The sequence below is a fragment of the Taudactylus pleione genome, unplaced genomic scaffold (genome assembly GCF_031769625.1).
Source record: "Taudactylus pleione unplaced genomic scaffold, aTauple2 ptg000555l, whole genome shotgun sequence".
NCBI lineage: Eukaryota > Metazoa > Chordata > Amphibia > Anura > Myobatrachidae > Taudactylus > Taudactylus pleione.
Genome location: NW_028284957.1, coordinates 1850976 through 1870279, shown reverse-complemented (window position 1 = coordinate 1870279; position 19304 = coordinate 1850976). Strand labels below are relative to the sequence as shown.

The window sequence follows — 19304 nt, the reverse complement described above, 5'->3', positions numbered from 1 at the left end:
AAGCTGGTCTCATTGACAGTCTATCTTGCGGTCTCCTGATTGTCTGTGCTTGTCTATTGCAGCTGCATTATGAATATTGATAACTATATTCCTATTACTGCTTCTTACAATTCTGCTCTATTTACGATAACTAGATGAAGTACCCGGTGCAGCCCAGGTTTAAATCGCCAAGTTATCAATGAGTTGGATGTAACTGTCAACATTTAAGAAAATAATTAGCAACTGTGCAGCTCTTCCGACACACCCATGAGGAAAGTTCTTCCCTACGCACTCCGCCGTGAGGTCCAACCGGGACCCCAACCACTCTTATTAGGCATCCCAGACCAATTGCCACACCTCCTGAAGTTTTCATCCAAATCCATCCAGTGGAAGGCTCAGAACAGGCTCCCCGAAACAAAGTTCTGCCCAGCGTACACCAAGGGGAGATCCGACCCGGATCCTAACCCCCCTAAACCCTGGCTAGGATCTTAACGGGACCACCTCGCGTTGGTTTCATCCCAATATGTGCAGGGGTGTCCGAATGCATAACCGGACAGACAATAAACAAACAGACCAATGAATTTTATATATAAGCTAAGTTTAAAACGTGATCTCCAGTGTTTCTAACTTTGTATCCCAGCTCTGGGTTTGATGACCGGTGACCACCCACAGCTATGGCGAGCGGCCAGGTGATGGTCGCGATCATCGAGCTTGCGACGAGACCCTTGTGGTAGGGTCTCGTCTGCCGCAAGCCCCAGTGAGCTTCCGGCTCTAAAAGAGCCGGAAGCTCACTACTGACATCACTGGTGATGTCAGTAGGGCCGCCCACAAAACGGCAGGCGTTCCTTTGGGAACGTCTCCCATTTGGCCAGCCACCCCCCCTCCTCGCCTACCAAACGGGGCGAGCTGTCGATCAACATCGACAGCCGCCCCGTTTGTAGCGAGCCCCCGGAGCGAGTGAATTTCTCACTCGCTCCGGGGCTTGCGCACGCCGCTCGTGCCCCACCATCGACCCGCTTGCGAGCGGGTCTGAATCGGGCCCTAAATGCATTGGGGTGCGTTCTGGGACACCTTGGGGTAGATTTACTAAAGCTCTTAAAAATGAAAAGCGGTAACGTTGCCCATAGCAACCAATCAGATTGTAGCTGTCATTTCTCTATTGCATCCTAGAAAATGATAGACAGAATGTGATTGGTTGCTTTGGGAAAACACCAGCACTTTTAATTTTTAGAAGCTTCATTAAATCCTACCTGATGAACTGCACTTTCAGTATTCATAGAAGCAATTTTACCTCATTTAAATATATGCATATTTCTTCTTTCCTTTGACCTGAATAATATGAAATATGACACTATATGGTCAATTTGTTCTTATTCCATATGTTCCCTGCTCCCTGAATAGGTTACAGCTAAGTAAGAGGACATTGTGATCAGCTTAGTGACCCTCACTATCTGGTCCAAGGCCATCTGATCACACCAGCTCGGGTACACACTATAAGGTTTTGCCCAATGATGCTAACGGTTAGACCAAGTTCAGACCGACTAAAACGATCCTGAAAATGATCAATCTAAACCGTACACACTACCCAATAATCGTTTAGGGGAGAGTTATCAAAGCTTGGAGAGAAAGTGGATGGAGATATGTCAGCTCCTAACTGTCATTTTGCAAACACAGCCTGTAACATGACAGTTAGGAGCTGATTGGTTGGTACATGATCTCTCTCCAAGCTTTGATACATCTCCCCCTTAGTTCCAAATGATCCTTTCGATTCCGAACAGTCTCGCCGATATAGTGTCTATGTATAGATGTCAGACATGGGGCCGAGGTTCCGTACGCACTGCACATTCCGAATATCAAAACAACGGGATCGACATAACGTGCGCAGCACTCGCTATATCGGGAGCCGATCTGGCAGGTTTTAGACCGACCGTCGGACCCTGGTGTTGCGTTCACACTACATCATTATCAGTCCTGACGGGAATAGCCGTGTCAGGCTGAGAATCTCATAGTATGTACCCAGCTTTACGTATATTTATACTATACTTTCTCGCCAAGAGTCTGTGTCATTCCTTATATATATATATATATATATATATTTGTATATCTGTATCCCCAGTTGTCACAAGTTAGTGAGTGGAGTCAGAAACCACAGTTAAATGAATTTACTTTCACAATTGATTTTATTTTTTTGTTACCATTGTACAGAAATAAGTATTAGCGCCCGGTTTTCCTACCCTCCTCCTCCTCATAAAAAACACATTCTGTTCATAGAAAATAAAACAGAAAATAGCAAGCTTCCACAGGACAAAGTAGCTTTTACTATTTAATATAAACAAAAGTTACAAAAATGTTAAGTTTTCAGCGTCTGCACGTTCCCCTCCCTGGTGTCTATGTGCAGTGATTGTAACCACCTCCTGGGGGCGCTGCAGGACACTTGCTGTTAGTTATTTGCAGCTCCCTCTGGGATTGAGCAGAACATAGGTACTGGGTAACAGGTTTTTTTCTTGGCTACCATGTAGCGCAAACGCTGAACGCAAGAGAACGCTATTTACATTTATACACGCTGTTCATAAATCTGAGCACAAAAGGCAGCTTGAGGTTTATTTTTGTTTTTCTCCCATTACAGTCTCATTTTGTTGAATACAAGATCAGATCTGCTGGGTTAATAAGAATGCAAGCGGCGGGTCTATTTGTCTCCATGTTTTACCCCAAAGACACTTTAAAAAAAAAGCGTTCGCAAAAGGGACCCCTTTATGGAGAGTTGTAGAAGTGCGGCTTTTGTAGTGCTCTCATTGTCACCGTCTATTTTATTACACAGTAAAGGTACACACACACACAACGATTTTTTTAACAATTTAACTATAATGACGTCGTTATCGTTCAATCGTTGAAAAAATCGTTCAGTTTCTGAGTTATAACGATGAACGATTATCGTTCATGCGCGTTCCCGTTTGTAGTTCATTCTGACTGACCAACTGAACGATTTTCATTAAGGGAAGTTACAAAAATCGTTTGTAGTTCGAAAAATCGTTCATAATGGAGCATACACACGGTCAGATTTATCTTTTGAACTATATCGTATGAACGATTTTTTCTTTTGAACGATTTTGCTAACGATTTACTCAACGATTTGAACGATATCTGAAGAAAAAGAACGAAATCTGACTGCAAACATGTCAGATATCGTTCTCTAACAAACGTCATCGTTCATGCTTGTACACATGAATGATTTTTTTCATCAGATTTGAACGATTTTTAAAATTATCGTTCAAATCTGATAAAATCTGACCGTGTGTATGCACCATAACACTTTAAAAAAAAAATCTGACAGAAAATCGTTCATAAAATCGTTGGTAACAAACTAGTTGTGTATGTATGCACCTTTTAGACTTTGTACAAGTGTTAATGCCTCTAGTTTTAGGGAACCTTGATCCCTATTAAGAATACCACAACAGTATGCACAGACCGGACGGGCAGTGGACACAAACTAGTGCCATGAACAGACTGGGGGCAAGCCCTGGTACAGCTGTGGTGTGTCCATTGTCCCTTATACAATTGCTGCCGCATTGTCGCTTTGCTGGAGATTTCATATAACCATCCCGGATACGGATATAAAATCCTGGTGACACACGCAGGGTTGATCTTAGTGACGTATCCCGCACTAAGATCATAAATAGCTGGTGTTTTGTAGAACCAGATATAACTAAAAGGCACAGTGTAAATTTTTTTCTTCTAAATGAAGATAAAATGGGAACATTTCAAATAGCTATTACTAGAGCGTAGAATATGTGTGTGTACATGTCCATACTGACTGACACTGCCTGTGTGAGAAGTGAAAATGGATGACAACAATTAGTTATCAGCAGGACAATGCTAGGAGGGAGACAGATTCACCTGACAAGCTAGTAGTTTAAAAAGATGCAACTGCTAGGGGAAAGTGGGAATGAAAGAAGCTTCCCTTTTAAATACAGCTGAAGTCCAACCTTTAAATGTGATGTTTTTACATATGACCCATGATGGCATAATGTTATATTCCACTTGAAAATGAAAGTATTACCTCACTGCCACATTGCAGGCTGCTAGGACTATTCCCTCAACTTCAGGACTGTCCTGGTGGGATTTGATACAGGGTGGAAAGGCAGTCACTGAAGAGCAGCTGTGACCTCTCAGGCCTCGTATACTTAACCAATCCCAGGTTTGGAGACTTGCTCTTCAGAAATGCAGAGTCTGTCACCAGGAACTGGCTTAGGTAGAGGCACCATCCCTGTACCTTTTTGTAAATGGCTGCAGAGGAATAAGACTTTACAGTGGGCCTATTTAGTTATGTATAAACCCCCTCAACTAGGTATATTACTCAGCTTGGCAATAACCAACACTTATATATAACTATCTATGTATAGTAGGGTGAATACTGACTTAACGTGCTCTTTAGTGAGCGTGTCATACAGTGTAGTTCTGCCGATCTACCAAAAGGTGGCGCTGAGATTTTTTTTTTTTTTTTCTTTTAAACGAATAAAGTGTTTTATATAGTTTAGTGCAAAGTTGCCCAAAGTAATAATGGATTAAAAAAAAAAAAAAAAAGCCGCAGCAAATATAAAAATGAGCATAAATTAATAGGAAAGAATGCACTTGTACACTTCTATACATTACACATATGCAGAAAATGACAAACTAAAACTTAGTCACACGCATGTATTTACAGCTCACATTGTCGGTCACGCCGTCAGTGGTCTTCACAAGGTTTGTCTTAAAGGGACAGTAATCACAGTTTCAACACGTTCTTTGAGCAGTTTGCACTCTAATTCCAGCTGCATTGTGCACGTCACTTTCCGCACAGACCCCTATCTGGCGTGAGCTGTTGGGTAATAACCTGTAACACTGTATATTTGGCAGTAACCGGCCACGTCGTGTAGCGAGGACATATTAGGGTCTCATGATTGTGCACGCTGACGCTTCCAACCTCAGTGTCTGTGTTGGGAATACTATATAGCTTTAGATCTTACTGATTGTCATTATGAGTGGCCAAACCGTGTTCCTGTAATTAGGAGAGGTCTCCTTACACGGGCATAGGGAGTGCATTGGTATCACCCACGCCTACATAAAGCAGCCTGGCATGGTCTACAGTGGGTGCTCCCGCAATGCGGCAACAATGGTCATTACATACAACCCTTCAAAGTAAATGTATTAGACGTTGGTGGTTTTGCATTCTCCAGCATGTTGTGTAATATCTCACCTGTATAAAATGACCTATACACTAATAACAATTCTGATAGGAAAATAAATTAGGCTGATGTTACAAATCATTACTGCGCTTTTTTCTTGTTCAGCCAAGGCGACGCCATTTTCACACTGCTCAGTAATGCGTTGGTCCGCGTATCGCACATTACAGTGTGCAATGTTTCTGTAACGCTATTGTCGCTGGTCGCACTTGGCAGAATGGGTTTCTAATAGGAAATTGTGTTCTATGTGACTTTTAAATGTGTCTGGCATTTACAGCTTGTCTGGGGGCAATACCTGGGAAACTCTTATGACAAAGAAAGTTTATATTGTTCTATTTCAGAGCTAATACAGAGCTGGGAGTAGTGCGTTATATGAGGCTGGGACACCTGCGTCTGGTATAGGACAAACCTGTGAACTTAGGGTTCTGGATCTCCTGTCCTGACCAACTCTATATACAATTGTGATTTGTGGAGCTAATCATGGTTTGTTCAGATGATACTTTCCAAGGCTATTCAGGTCCAGTGTTGTCTCGCCCCCAATGTGGGGTGGAAGGGGTCTCGCTTGGGGGGGGTCCTTTTGTCAGATTGTGCGTTCATAGTCACACGCTGGCCGTGGCCCCAAAAGTAGTGCAAGGCTTTCTGGCAGTGGAGGCTTTAACAAGAAGACATTCTTGTGGGGGAGGGGGATTTGGGAGACCCTCACGATTTGGCACGCAGCATGTTGCTGGGGATTCTTCTTACTGGATGCCTCTGAACAGACACATAGCGAATATCATTGCGAAGAGCTGTAAATGGGAAACAGAAAGGAGGTTAGGAAGCCGCAGTGCGTTATTGCCTGTGTACAAGCGTGCGTGCTTAATCACACACAAGGTACAGCATAGACTGGAGCAGTCACACAATGAGTCTGCTTCCTGGGGACTTCCATAGGCTATTACAGTTTATGCTGTGTAACTAATGTGAGCATACTACCCGCCAGCGGAGTGTGTCATTGTGACTGCACTTAGATGCTCAGTGTGCGGCTTCATGTTCTTACTAGACCCTTTGATTAAGCCCCTTCCCCTCCATGGTGCGGAACATGCTGTATAAGATGTGGTTGGGGGGAGGGGGCCATACTTTGATTGACATGACAGAACTTTGCTCAATACTGTGTAATATCTTGCACCTACTACAAGAGGAGGATTAGTGATGGTAGGTGCTGTAAATGTTAAGGTGCGTACACACTAGACGATGTTTCACACGAGTCGCCCGATTTCGATGCATCAGCATGACAAATCGTGTCACACAGGTCCAAATCGTGAGTGTCCACTCACGATGCGCGTACCCGCCGGTCGTACATCGCATCTTTAGATCTTGCCTACTGCGCCCAAGATCTGCTAATCTCATACACTATTTGGTGCAGATAGACCTTAAGTCAGATTGGACACTTTTTAGCACCATATCGTGTCCTGGAGAGCCGGGGAGAGTTCAAGGGAAATCGCTCATAATATCGCATCGTGAGCACAACGTCTACAGTGTAGGCTCCTTTATATAATAACGCCCAGAGAGCTCCGAATGGGGACGCACAGGGTGAAAGTTTTTTGCACGCTGCACATATGTATGTAGCGTGAATAGGCATCTGTGTATTTGCCACCATTGCTGGAAATCGGGGCATGTTGCCACCGTTTTCCGGAAGGGACGAGATCAGGGTCTGCAGATTTCCTGGCTTCATAAGCTGCCAGGACCCGGTCAGGCTGCAGTAAGCTTCTGCTATCACAGCCTAGGCATAGGGGCAACCATTGTGACCGATGGTGAGACCCAGGCTGCAATCTGTCTCAACAAGGAGGTGATTGTTTCCTACAGACACCTCCTTCAGTATTCGCATTTGAGATGGACGGAATTCCACAGCCGATGGCGATATATCATGCAGATACGGTATATTGGTGCATCTGGTGCCGACTGCCTGTACACTAGCCGCAAGAACCGTGGACAATGACGCCACTTCCGGTTCCTGTGACCAGGCATGTTGGGTGGCGGATAGGTAAGTGTGTATGTACTCCGATATGGACCCAGCATTAAAGTAAGTTATAATTCCCCAATCGGACCAGAACTGCCATTACAAGCTTACTCCAATACATTGGCTGAGCTATACCAAACCATCCACGTTTCTCCTCCGTGCATAATAGCGGTTACAGTCTAGGGGGAGATGTACTAAGCTCTGAAAAGTGATGACGTGGAAAGTGATAAACTACTAGCCACTCAGCTCCTAACTGTCATGTTACAGGCTATTTTGAAAAATGACAGTTAGGAGCTGATTGGTTGGTGGTTTATCACTCTCCAGTTTATCACTTTACAGAACTTAGTACATCTGCCCTTAAGGGGGTATCCAATTAGCAGCGCTACTAATTGATCGCGGCGGAGCTATTCTATTAGTCCCGAAGTGCCGCCCGACACCGGCACTTACCGTGGATATTTTTCAAGACCCGATGGGACCTGAAAATAATCCACGCTAAGTGCCTTTTTTTTTTTTTTCACCCCCAAAAAAGGCGAAAAACACACAGGTCTGCAAGCTTATGGCGGATCCTATATGTTTTAGTGATATATATCCTATCATTTTGTTCGAAATAATAGGATAGGGTGAAAAAAAAAATTGGTAAAAAATAGGGAGAACAGCGAAAAATCCCTGTTTTTTTGTTGATCGCGGGGATTCATTCGCACGAATATTCAGGGCTAATTGGAACCGACCTAAGTATCACAATTGTCTCTGTACTGATTATGTTCTAGATACAGGTCAGCAATATAGATGGCTTCTTATTCTCCTAATACTCATTTGGGTCATTTTTCTTCCAGTTTAGGGAATTTGGAGATAACTTAACTCTTAGCTGCCAATAAAACTTGTCTTTTAACAGTTAACCAAAAGAAAATAAAAAGCAATATGGAAATTGTTTAACTATGGGGTTTTGTGAATAATAAATACTCTTATATTGTGTACAGATGTGTCCACATACATCTATCCTCCTTTGCGCTACACAACGCATGAGCGCTGGGCGTTTTACAAGTGACTCTTTCTCTTAAAATGCGCTAAGCGATGCGAATGGGATGCACAAGCTGCTTCTGCTGATTATAATATGCTGCATGCCTATATTCTGTGTGTGACTGCGGGTGTATCTGCATACATTATACTACGTTATAGTGTCAGCGCCTGTAACGCTGTAATGTAGCACGCCTATATTCTGTGTGTGACTGCGGGTGTATCTGCATACATTATACTACGTTATAGTGTCAGCGCCTTTAACGCTGTAATGTAGCATGCCTATATTCTGTGTGTGACTGCGGGTGTATCTGCATACATTATACTATGTTATAGTGTCAGCGCCTGTAACACTAATGTAGCATGCCTATATTCTGTGTGTGTGACTGCGGGTGTAACACTAATGTAGCATGCCTATATTCTGTGTGTGACTGCGGGTGTAACGCTGTAATGTAGCATGCCTATATTCTGTGTGTGACTGCGGGTGTACCTGCATACATTATACTACGTTATAATGTCAGCGCCTGTAACGCTGTAATGTAGCATGCCTATATTCTATGTGTGACTGCGGGTGTATCTGCATACATTATACTACGTTATAGTGTCAGCGCCTGTAACACTAATGTAGCATGCCTATATTCTGTGTGTGACTGCGGGTGTAACGCTGTAATGTAGCATGCCTATATTCTATGTGTGACTGCGGGTGTATCTGCATACATTATACTACGTTATAGTGTCAGCGCCTGTAACGCTGTAATGTAGCATGCCTATATTCTATGTGTGACTGCGGGTGTATCTGCATACATTATACTACGTTATAGTGTCAGCGCCTGTAACACTAATGTAGCATGCCTATATTCTATGTGAGACTGCGGGTGTATCTGCATGCATTAAGCTACGTTATAGTGTCAGCGGCTGTAACGCTGTAATGTAGCATGCCTATAGTCTTTGTGTGACTGCGGGTGTATCTGCATGAGAAACGCTACATTACAGGCGCTGACACTATAACGTAACATAAGCAGATACAGCCGCAGTCACACATAGAATATAGGCGTGCTACATTACAGTGTTACACCCGCAGTCACACATAGAATATAGGCATGATACATTACAGTGTTACACCCGCAGTCACACATAGAATATAGACGTGCTACATTACAGTGTTACACCCGCAGTCACACATAGAATATAGGCGTGCTACATTAGTGTTACACCCGCAGTCACACATAGAATATAGGCATGATACATTACTGTTACACCCGCAGTCACACATAGAATATAGACGTGCTACATTACAGTGTTACACCCGCAGTCACACATAGAATATAGACGTGCTACATTACAGTGTTACACCCGCAGTCACACATAGAATATAGGCATGATACATTACAGTGTTACACCCGCAGTCACACATAGAATATAGACGTGCTACATTACAGTGTTACACCCGCAGTCACACATAGAATATAGACGTGCTACATTACAGTGTTACACCCGCAGTCACACATAGAATATAGGCATGATACATTACTGTGTTACACCCGCAGTCACACATAGAATATAGACGTGCTACATTACAGTGTTACACCCGCAGTCACACATAGAATATAGACGTGCTACATTACAGTGTTACACCCGCAGTCACACATAGAATATAGGCGTGCTACATTACAGTGTTACACCCGCAGTCACACATAGAATATAGGCGTGCTACATTACAGTGTTACACCCGCAGTCACACATAGAATATAGGCGTGTTACACCCGCAGTCACACATGGAATATAGGCGTGCTACATTAGTGTTACACCCGCAGTCACACATAGAATATAGGCATGATACATTACAGTGTTACACCCGCAGTCACAGATAGAATATAGGCATGATACATTACAGTGTTACACCCGCAGTCACAGATAGAATATAGGCATGATACATTACAGTGTTACACCCGCAGTCACACATAGAATATAGGCGTGCTACATTAGTGTTACACCCGCAGTCACACATAGAATATAGGCGTGCTACATTATAGTGTTACACCCGCAGTCACACATAGAATATAGGCGTGCTACATTACAGTGTTACAGCCGCAGTCACACATAGAATATAGGCGTGCTACATTAGTGTTACACCCGCAGTCACACAGAATATCGGCGTGCTACATTACAGTGTTACACCCGCAGTCACACATAGAATATAGACGTGCTACATTACAGTGTTACACCCGCAGTCACACACAGAATATAGGCGTGCTACATTACAGTGTTACACCCGCAGTCACACATAGAATATCGGCATGATACATGTCCTTATAATCAGCAGAAGCAGCCTGTGCATCCTTTTTGCATCACTTTGTGAATGAAACGCATTTTAAAGGGCTGTTTCACATACAAGGAGGCTAAATGTATGTGGACACATCTGTATCACTCCTTGTGCGGACTTCCTATTCCCTTTCCTTTAGTTATATATACTTGAATCTCTATGTACATTTGTGTATGTATAAACGCACGTGTGTATGTACACTACCAGTCAAAAGTTTTAGTATTCCCCCATTTTTCCAGTTTTTATTGTCATTTACACAGTGTAATGTCTCTATGTACTCTGAGCTTAAATCAAAAACAGCAGATAAAAATGTAATGTATACGTCTGAGTGATAAAGTAGCGCCTTTAGTACATATAAGAGCTAAGCAGACTTGTGGCATTCTACAATGTAAATGACATATTATTCGGGACGTTCTTCCCAGCACTTTTGCAGAAGTTGCACAAAGGTGTTGCCCCTTGTAGGAAGCTTCGCTTTCACCCTTCTGCCCAGCTCACCCTAGACCAGCCTGATAAGGCGTAACGCTGAGTACACACTGGCTGACATTGCGGCCGTTCACTTGTACAGACGATATATATATTGTGTGTATGGACCTGTGTGTACCAGCGATATGACTCTGTACGAAGTCGCTCACTGACATATAGCACTGTACTGCACAGCCGATGCCCAGTATATTTGCATACACTTCCTGCACAGGCCGGCGGCGATTAACCGCTCAACTGGGTGGGCGCATGTAAATGTAAATGTCACGAATTGGGCAGTTTGTTCTGCACAGGCTGCTGATATATTGTGTAGTTGTATACACACCTTAAGTATGGAGACTGTGCAGCCATCCCATGATCTAAAGCCCAACGTCTTGTTCTTTTCCTGTAACGTTGAGCTGACATAGCCTGGAGTTTAGGGGCATTTTCTTGGGATAAACCGTTAACCAACTCTGAGTTGGCCAGATAGTATTAGATCCCAAATCTTTTGGCTTAGGGCGCCAGTCACTCTACAAGTCACCAACTTGGGATCTAGCAAAAGAGCTCCAGGCTATGTCAGCGCTACCTTCCAGGAAAAGAACAAGGTGGTAGGCTACAAACCATGGAATGGTCACATACAGGGGTATTCAATATGGGAGCGATAACATCGTTTTTGCGTTAATATCGGAGGTATGATGTCATTATCGCAGGTTTTACTTTTACACCGTATTCAATTTCAAAGACTTATCGCAGTTTTGAAAAGTCTTTGATAAAAAACGGGGATAACTTTTCACCATTGAATAGGTGTCGAAAAAAAGTGCAGAATTGGGGTTTAGGGGTGCAGGCTTAAAAAAAATAGCCTGCACCCCTGGGAATGACATTTAAAAAAGAACTGTCAAAAAAGTTAAAAAAAGAAATAGGAACACCCCAAAAAATTTAAAAATTGGGGTGAAAAAAAAATGGGGAAAAATTGTTAAACGATAGGGAAATAGGTTCAGGGCTATTCTGCAAGTATGCGGCACGTGTTTTCTAGAATAGATTTATAGCGGCAGGTGCACAAATGCAGAATTTTTAAAAACTTACTTTAGGGACACCAAAATATGCTAGTATCCATTTTCATGTACCCCAAATTTGATGGGACCACTTAGGTTATTTTTTTAAATGCTCTTCTGCATCACTTCTTCAATGTCGGGATAAAAACACCTGCTGCGGCTATTTAAATCCCCGACTTTCAATTAAAGGCTAAAACGGGGGTACCCATAGTGATCCCCCATGTTTTTACAACTTTAGGGGGGTCTTACAATTATTTTAAGGAAAAATTCGTAACTGTACGCAAATCCAACTTTGGAGTTTCCCGTTTTCGTTAATTTTATATTGAATACGGGGATAAGCGGGAGCGCGCACCAGACTTTAACGCAGGAAAAAACTCCGATATGAAACATTAACTTCGACAGTGAAGTTAACGTTTCATATTGAATACCCCTCATAGTCTCCAGACTGAAGCTGCGTACACACCTAAAGATTTTCTGTCCAACCATCCAACTAGTTGATTGGGTGGAATGAAAATCTGGTAAGGGATGAAAACAAATGACAATCAGCAATTTGCTCCCAAACTCTGGAAAATGGACAAAAACTGTTGTTTGAACAAATTGTTTAGATCAAACATTTAACAAACTTGTCTGACGCCATTTTCATCTGTTTTCTGGCATTTAGGAGCAAATTGCTGATCATCAGTTACTCCCATACCTTACCAGATTTTCATTCCAAACAATTAGCTAGTTGGATGGTTGGACAGAAAATCTTTAGGTGTGTATGCAGCTTTACAAGTGACCCAGCTGGTTTGGGATGAACTGGATAGAAGGGTGAAAACAACACACGTGTGGGAACTTTTGTAATAGTGACGGGAAGAACATCCCTATCAATATTTGATTTGCGTTGTAGAAAGAATGTCTGCGAGAGTTCTGGGGTTATATCTGCAAAAGTGTGCAAATTTGGAGACAAATGAGATTTTCTCAAGGTAGCTCAGGTTGTTGGATGACACTTGTGAAGTTTTCAAATAGTATGAAAGGCGTCCTCACTTTAGGGCACTTCCCCTGATAGGGGTATTGGTGGTGGAGATGCATAAATCAGCAAAAGACAAAATATATATAGGGCCATATTCAATTTGGAGCAAAAAGTCAGTTATCGGCGATAATTTAGCGCCAATGAGGCCATCTTCACTTATCCCCATATTCAATTTCAAAGACTTTTCGCAGGTGTGAAAAGTCTTTGGTGAAAACTTATCTCCGTTTTTTTTTTTTACACTGTTTAGGTGGTGAAAAAAAGTGCAGAATAGGGGTCTCGGGGGTGCAGACTTTAAAAAAGTAGGGGCATCAGTGTCAAAATTAAAAAAAAAATAAAAAAAATTCAATTGGGACACCCCCAAAAAAAAGAGGTTTTGTTTTGGGGGGCAAAAAAAATAAGTTGGAACATACTTAAAAACTAGTGAAATAGAGTCAGGGTGGGTCCCCAAGTATGCAGCAGGCGTTTTCTAGAATGCGGGTGGTTGCGGCAGGTGGATTTTTGAAAAATCACTTTAGGGACTTTAAAAATATGCTTACACCCATTTTCATGTACCCCAAATTTGATGGGACAAGTTATTTTTTCCAAAACAAAACCCCCTAAGTGCTATTCTTCAAAGCCGCATTTATGCACCTGCCGCTGCTGCTAAAAACCCCAATTACCTTCAGCAGGCCAAATTGGGGGTACCCATAGTGATCCCCCATGTCAGACCATCTTCTAGGGGGTGGATAGGCTGATTTACCCAGAAGTTACAGGACTTTTCGATACTCCCCTTTCCACCAGATCTCGTTTTTGCAGATTTCTAATTGAATACGGCGATGATGGCGAAAAGTCCGACCTCTGACTTTTCTCCTCAAATTGAATATGGCCCATAGTGTAATACTATTTAACATGTCATAAGGTTCACAGCCATTTACTGTATAGAAGAATCGGAATTTGTGTTTTCAGAGCCCAGATGCCTTTCAGGAAAGATGAGGGATGGGAACAGATCCCCTACCCCTATAGCCATTCCCTTACTAAATGTGGTGGAAATTCAGCTGCATCACTGGGGTCTGTGTCTGCCTTAGAAGGAATAACTGGATGCACAGAAATCTCTGTATAATACATAGAGGAGGAACAAAGGCGCAGTATATCCAATTATTTTGATAAAACCACAAAAACCATACATTTTTCCTCACATGCGCATAAGATCATGACAAGTGGGAATCGCAGCCTAGGTCCAATACAACATGGGGGTCTCGTCCAAGATAGAAGGAATGACAAGGCATGTCCGGCAAGTGAGGGGATGTCCCGGTAACATTCCCAATACAGCCGTCTGCCTGTTTGGGTGGATGCTTTTTGGGGGTCCACGTTGAATAAATACAGCGAAGCGTCCGCTTGACGCGTTTCGAGAGAATTCTTTTTCAAAAGTGGTGGTCAGGCTCTAAAGACACATATTCCGATTCTTCTGCACCTTATTTCTGACATAATAAATAATATTACACTTTATACATTATGTCTCTCTCTGATTTTCGTCTCCCCAACACATCTATAAGAGAATTTATCTGTGTAAGTGCCATAAAGTGAGTACTTCCCTTTCATTGTACACAGCAGTGTTATTTCTGGAGGACTAGGTGACCCTCTGTTGTACATGCACATTGGCTGCTCTGTAAAACCTGGTCTTGTGCGCTAAAGTATATTCCATTTGGAGTTTTTTTTAGTTTTTTTTTTACACAATGTTCAAATAGTGCCACAGACTCTTCATTGGATTGAGGGCCTGATTCAGACCCGCTCGCAAGCTGGTCGATGGTCCCCCACTGTGCATGCGTGAGACCCGGGCTGCGGCGGGCGCTCCGGGTCTCGCACCAAAATGGGGAAGCTGTCCATTTTGATTGACAGCTTGCCCCATTTTGGGGGCAGGCAGGGGGGGTGGCTGGCAAATGGAGGCGTTCCCGAAGGAACGCCTGCCGTTTGGGGACGGACCCACTGACATCACGAGTGATGTCCGTGGTGAGCTTCCGGCTGTATTAGAGCCAAAAGCTCACTGGGGCTTGCGGGAACAAGACCCTACCACAAGGGTCTCGTTGCAAGCCTCGATGGTTGTGACCATCGCCTGGCCGCTCGCTAAAGCTGTGGGTGGTCACCCACAACTTAGCGAGCAGCAAGGAGGCCGTCTTTTAAAAAAAATATATATATAGGGACTCCCTGATTCAATGAGCGTCTGGCTCTGAATCAGGCCCTGAGTTCTGGATTGAGTCCTGGTCTTTGTGGGACATTCCCCCTTTTTGTTGTACAGTGTTACCTTGTGCTTGGGATCATTGTCCTGCTGATAGGTGAGTCTTCTCCCAAGCTTTAGGTTTCTAGCAGACTGACGCGAGTCGTCTTGCAGTATCTCCTTGGATTTTGTTCTATCCGTCCGTGAATCAATATTAACAAGACGCCTGGTCCCTGCTGAGGACAAGCATCCCCTACAACAAGATCTTGCCCCCTGCATACATCACTGTTGGGATGGTGTTTGCTGAGGAGTGGGCGGTGTTAGGTTTGCACCACACATAGAAAATTGGGGCAATAGGCTCAATTTTTGTCTCATCTGACCACGTAACCTCATCCCGCATATCAGGGGAGTCACTGATGGCAAACTCCAGCCATGCTTCAATGTGGTTTTTTTTTTCTAGCCACCTGTTGAATGTAAAGCTCCTGATATGGATGACTGGTGCATTTACACGCCAGCCACTGAGCTCCATAGCTCCTGCACAGTGATAGTGGCCTCTCTGTGGCTTCCTCACAAGTCTCCTTTTTGCAGTGATGCTGAGATTGGAGTGAAGGCCTGATCTAGACAGTGCCTGGGGGGCTATGATGCAGCTTCCATTCCCTCAGAAGTGATACAACGCTGCTCACTGGGATATCCAAGCACTTGGATATTATCCTTTAACCTTTTCCTTTCTTGTGCGTATCTATAACTTTTATCTTTACATTTCTAAGAGTGCTCTTTGGTCTATGGCCCTGATTCAGAGCCGGATGCTCTGACCAGAGTGCTCAGCTCTGAATCAGGGCCCACCTCACCACCCACAGCATATACGAGCGTCCAACAAGATGGTCGCGATGGTCTTGACCATCGCGACCATCGGACTTGCGAATGAAACCCTGTGGTCGGGTTTCTCAACCGCAAGGCCAGGAGTGATTTTGGCTCTATCAGAGCCAAAATCACTCCCACTGACATCACTAGTGATGTCAGTGGGGCCGGCTTCAGACGGTAGGCGTTCCCATAGGAACGCCTCGGTCTGGCAGGCACGCCCACCAAAGGGGGCGTGCTGTCAATCAACATCGACAGCACGCCCCCTTTGGTGCGAGACCCGGAGCGATGGAAAGTCCTTCGCTCGCCGGAGCTCCCTCCGTCGTGCGCATGCGCAGTGGGGAACAGCGACCCACTTGCGAGCGTACTGCCGCTCGCGAGTGGGTCTGAATGACCCCCTATATCTTCACAGTTTTCCTTCTGACTCACAGTATGACCAATGTTCTTTGTATTAGGGGATATTTTATCCATAAAAGGTGGCCTTTTGTATCACTTCACCTGTAGAGGCTACTTGAAAGACCATTTTTGGGGGAAATATCATTCATCTGTATAAACTTGGAGCTTCCACAGCACAGTGGTTAAACATTTATAGAAGCAGCATTGGAATTATTGCTTTATTTTTTTTAAATTTGCTGAGGAATAGGAGTTTGAAAATTTACTTTTAAGGGTATACTGGTTCACAATATAATATGGTCTGAGACAATCTGTGTAAGTGTCAATTTGTTTACTTTTTATGGGGAGGTTTGTATACTTTTGCATACAGCTGTGTGTGTATATAATTTGTGTGTGTAGTATATGATGCATGTTTGTATATACATGTAAGTGTGTATATTGCATTATCTAAAAATAAAAGTGAATAAAGTTAAAATGTATTTCTAAAAAATTCACACACAGGTTTTGTTTAGTGATCTGCAAACAGTTGATTGATAAATCTCAGTGGGAAACCGCTTTGTTTCCCTGCCTTCCAAGTAGACTGTTTTGTTGATTTAATGTGCGTCTGGGGGATTATTTCTTAAGCAGTAGGATGCCAAGCTGCATTAATAGCTATACTTGAAAATGGCAACTTGTTTTATTCCAATTTACAAAAAAAGATAATTGTGTGTGTATATAAATAACCGTTTCATCTGCCTGCGTTGCCATCTAGTGGAAAACATAACTCATTGCAGATGTACGGCACTGTATGAACCCTAATGTTTGACACACTTGACTATAATGAACACAGTACAGTTTATATACAGACCTATCAGAATCTACACACAAAAAAAAAAAAGAATGTGCTAGATCTTTAAACATGTTTACGATACAGGTACACTATGCATCCTAGGAAGACCAGACTGTGCAGCTTGAGTCGTTATTTATTTTTATCTTAACCAAATGTAATAAAAGCCTGTGCTACAGCGTTGTGGACGAAATGAACATTTCAAATAGACGTGACTGCGACAGTCGGGGAAACTTATACATGAACGCGAGGCTTATATGGGGAGATGTATCAAACCTTGGAAACAGATAAAGTACCGGCCAATCAGCTTCTACCTTTCATCAGTTATTTATCAAGTGCAACCATTTAATGCAAAGTATATTTTCTCACCTCCACAGCCAGGACACCAATAGCCAATGCTCCTGCAACATACACATACGGTTCCAAAGAATTGAGTATTGTGGCATAACACCCCTAGGAAGAGACCGAAAATAAAATAGGTCAGTAGATGTCTGCGGCTGGTCGGTTTCCCTCACGGCGGCTCTTGATATGATGGGAGACCATATAAAGGACAATGGTACTGGTCTGCCCCCAACTGGTTTATAACAAAAACTACAGCTCACATCTGACAATAGTCAACCAAAGCCAAAACATTCTTATAAGGGAAGGTAAATAGATCGACAAACTGTATTATTAGCTCTTATCCCAGTGCACGTTATAATTTCCCTACAATAGTATGACTGAGAAACTGGTATTAGTCACAGCAGGTCTATGGAAAGCATGCGACATCCCATCACCAGGTCTGTGGTCACAGCTGGCATACCCCTGGGGTGTGTAGGGTTAATCTTTACCTGTCTGTTCACCTCTATCCCCATCATGCACTCAGCGTGGCTGAGGACCTCCTTCTCCCTGCGCAGAACATTCCTCCTGCAGCACGCCTCAGGAACAACACCATGTGCATGCGTCCTAAATTGCAAGGCGTCTCCAAAATCTTCCGGTCCGTTAACGCCGCAGCATTCAAACTACAAGAGAGGGATTACAAGGAGTGGGTTCAAGTGGCAAGTACTTGTAGGAATAGGAGCATTGCTGATCCATTGCGGGATATGGTCTGGTCTGGTAACCAGAATTGATATTTGATAAGTGCCACAGACATATTGCAGTGCCGAAATTTCTGTTACCGCTATTATTTTATACTAGCGTTTGCCCACAGCTTCGCTTGCGTGGATTCCGGTCATTGCTCAGCGGAACAAATTTCACAAAGACAGTAGTGGCATCTAATACTGTACTGTATATTGTAGACATTGATCACAAAATGTTTTAGTAAACAATATTTGCAGTTTTTCCTTCAGGGATTAACAAAAAAAAGATGCTTGGGGCTACTAACTCGTGAGCATGTCACTTAACCTACAGTAACACTGAACGGTTGCAAGTAACATGAGCAGCGACTCTATGATATGTAGAATTTGTCTTTGTGCGCCATCTACTGTATTGACATGTATACTGCAACTTCATGAGTCAAGATAAGCTGCTCTGTTTGTGCTTTATATATAGTTGGATTTTCCTGTGAAATATATATATATATATCTCTGTTTGCTTTTGGGGTGTGCAGTATATGTTTATATTGTGTGTGTATATATTTATATCATATAGTCATTTTGGACTTGAGGAGCCTGAGCAGATTCCAATAAATTTTAGTCTCCATAGTTCATAAACAGTCCCTAAAAGTATATTTGTCCCCAAAAAATGTTATTTATATACATCTAGTCATTTTTGGCTTAAGGCGCCTGCACATTGCAAGCACAGAGTGTCAAGCATCTGGTTTTTGCTTTATTGCTCCTCTCCCTGATGTCACATAGAAAGAAACGGAGGTATGTATTATTTCAAGGTAACTAAGCTATATAATATCGAAAACACAATCCATATTCATCCCGTAGCTTTTGCGTAATGCCGGAACAAACAATTAAAAATAATACTAAATTGTGTCTCTATAGCTCATACACAGTCCC

The 19304-nt window shown here is 43.0% G+C and overlaps 1 protein-coding gene across 2 annotated transcripts in view; it reads right to left on the bottom strand.

The window, feature by feature from the left end:
- Positions 1 to 2151: 2151 nt before the first annotated feature.
- The window catches only part of TSPAN18 (tetraspanin 18), a 182614-nt gene continuing 165461 nt past the window's right edge, over positions 2152 to 19304 (bottom strand). For both annotated transcript variants that reach the window (XM_088452633.1, XM_088452634.1), the window contains exons 8-10: positions 18150 to 18320; positions 17689 to 17772; positions 2152 to 5983 (exon numbers count right to left, since the gene is read on the bottom strand). In XM_088452633.1, coding sequence (XP_088308759.1) covers positions 5936 to 5983; positions 17689 to 17772; positions 18150 to 18320 — 303 coding nt within the window. In that variant the 3' untranslated portion in view covers positions 2152 to 5935. The remainder of the gene's footprint in view (positions 5984 to 17688; positions 17773 to 18149; positions 18321 to 19304) is intronic.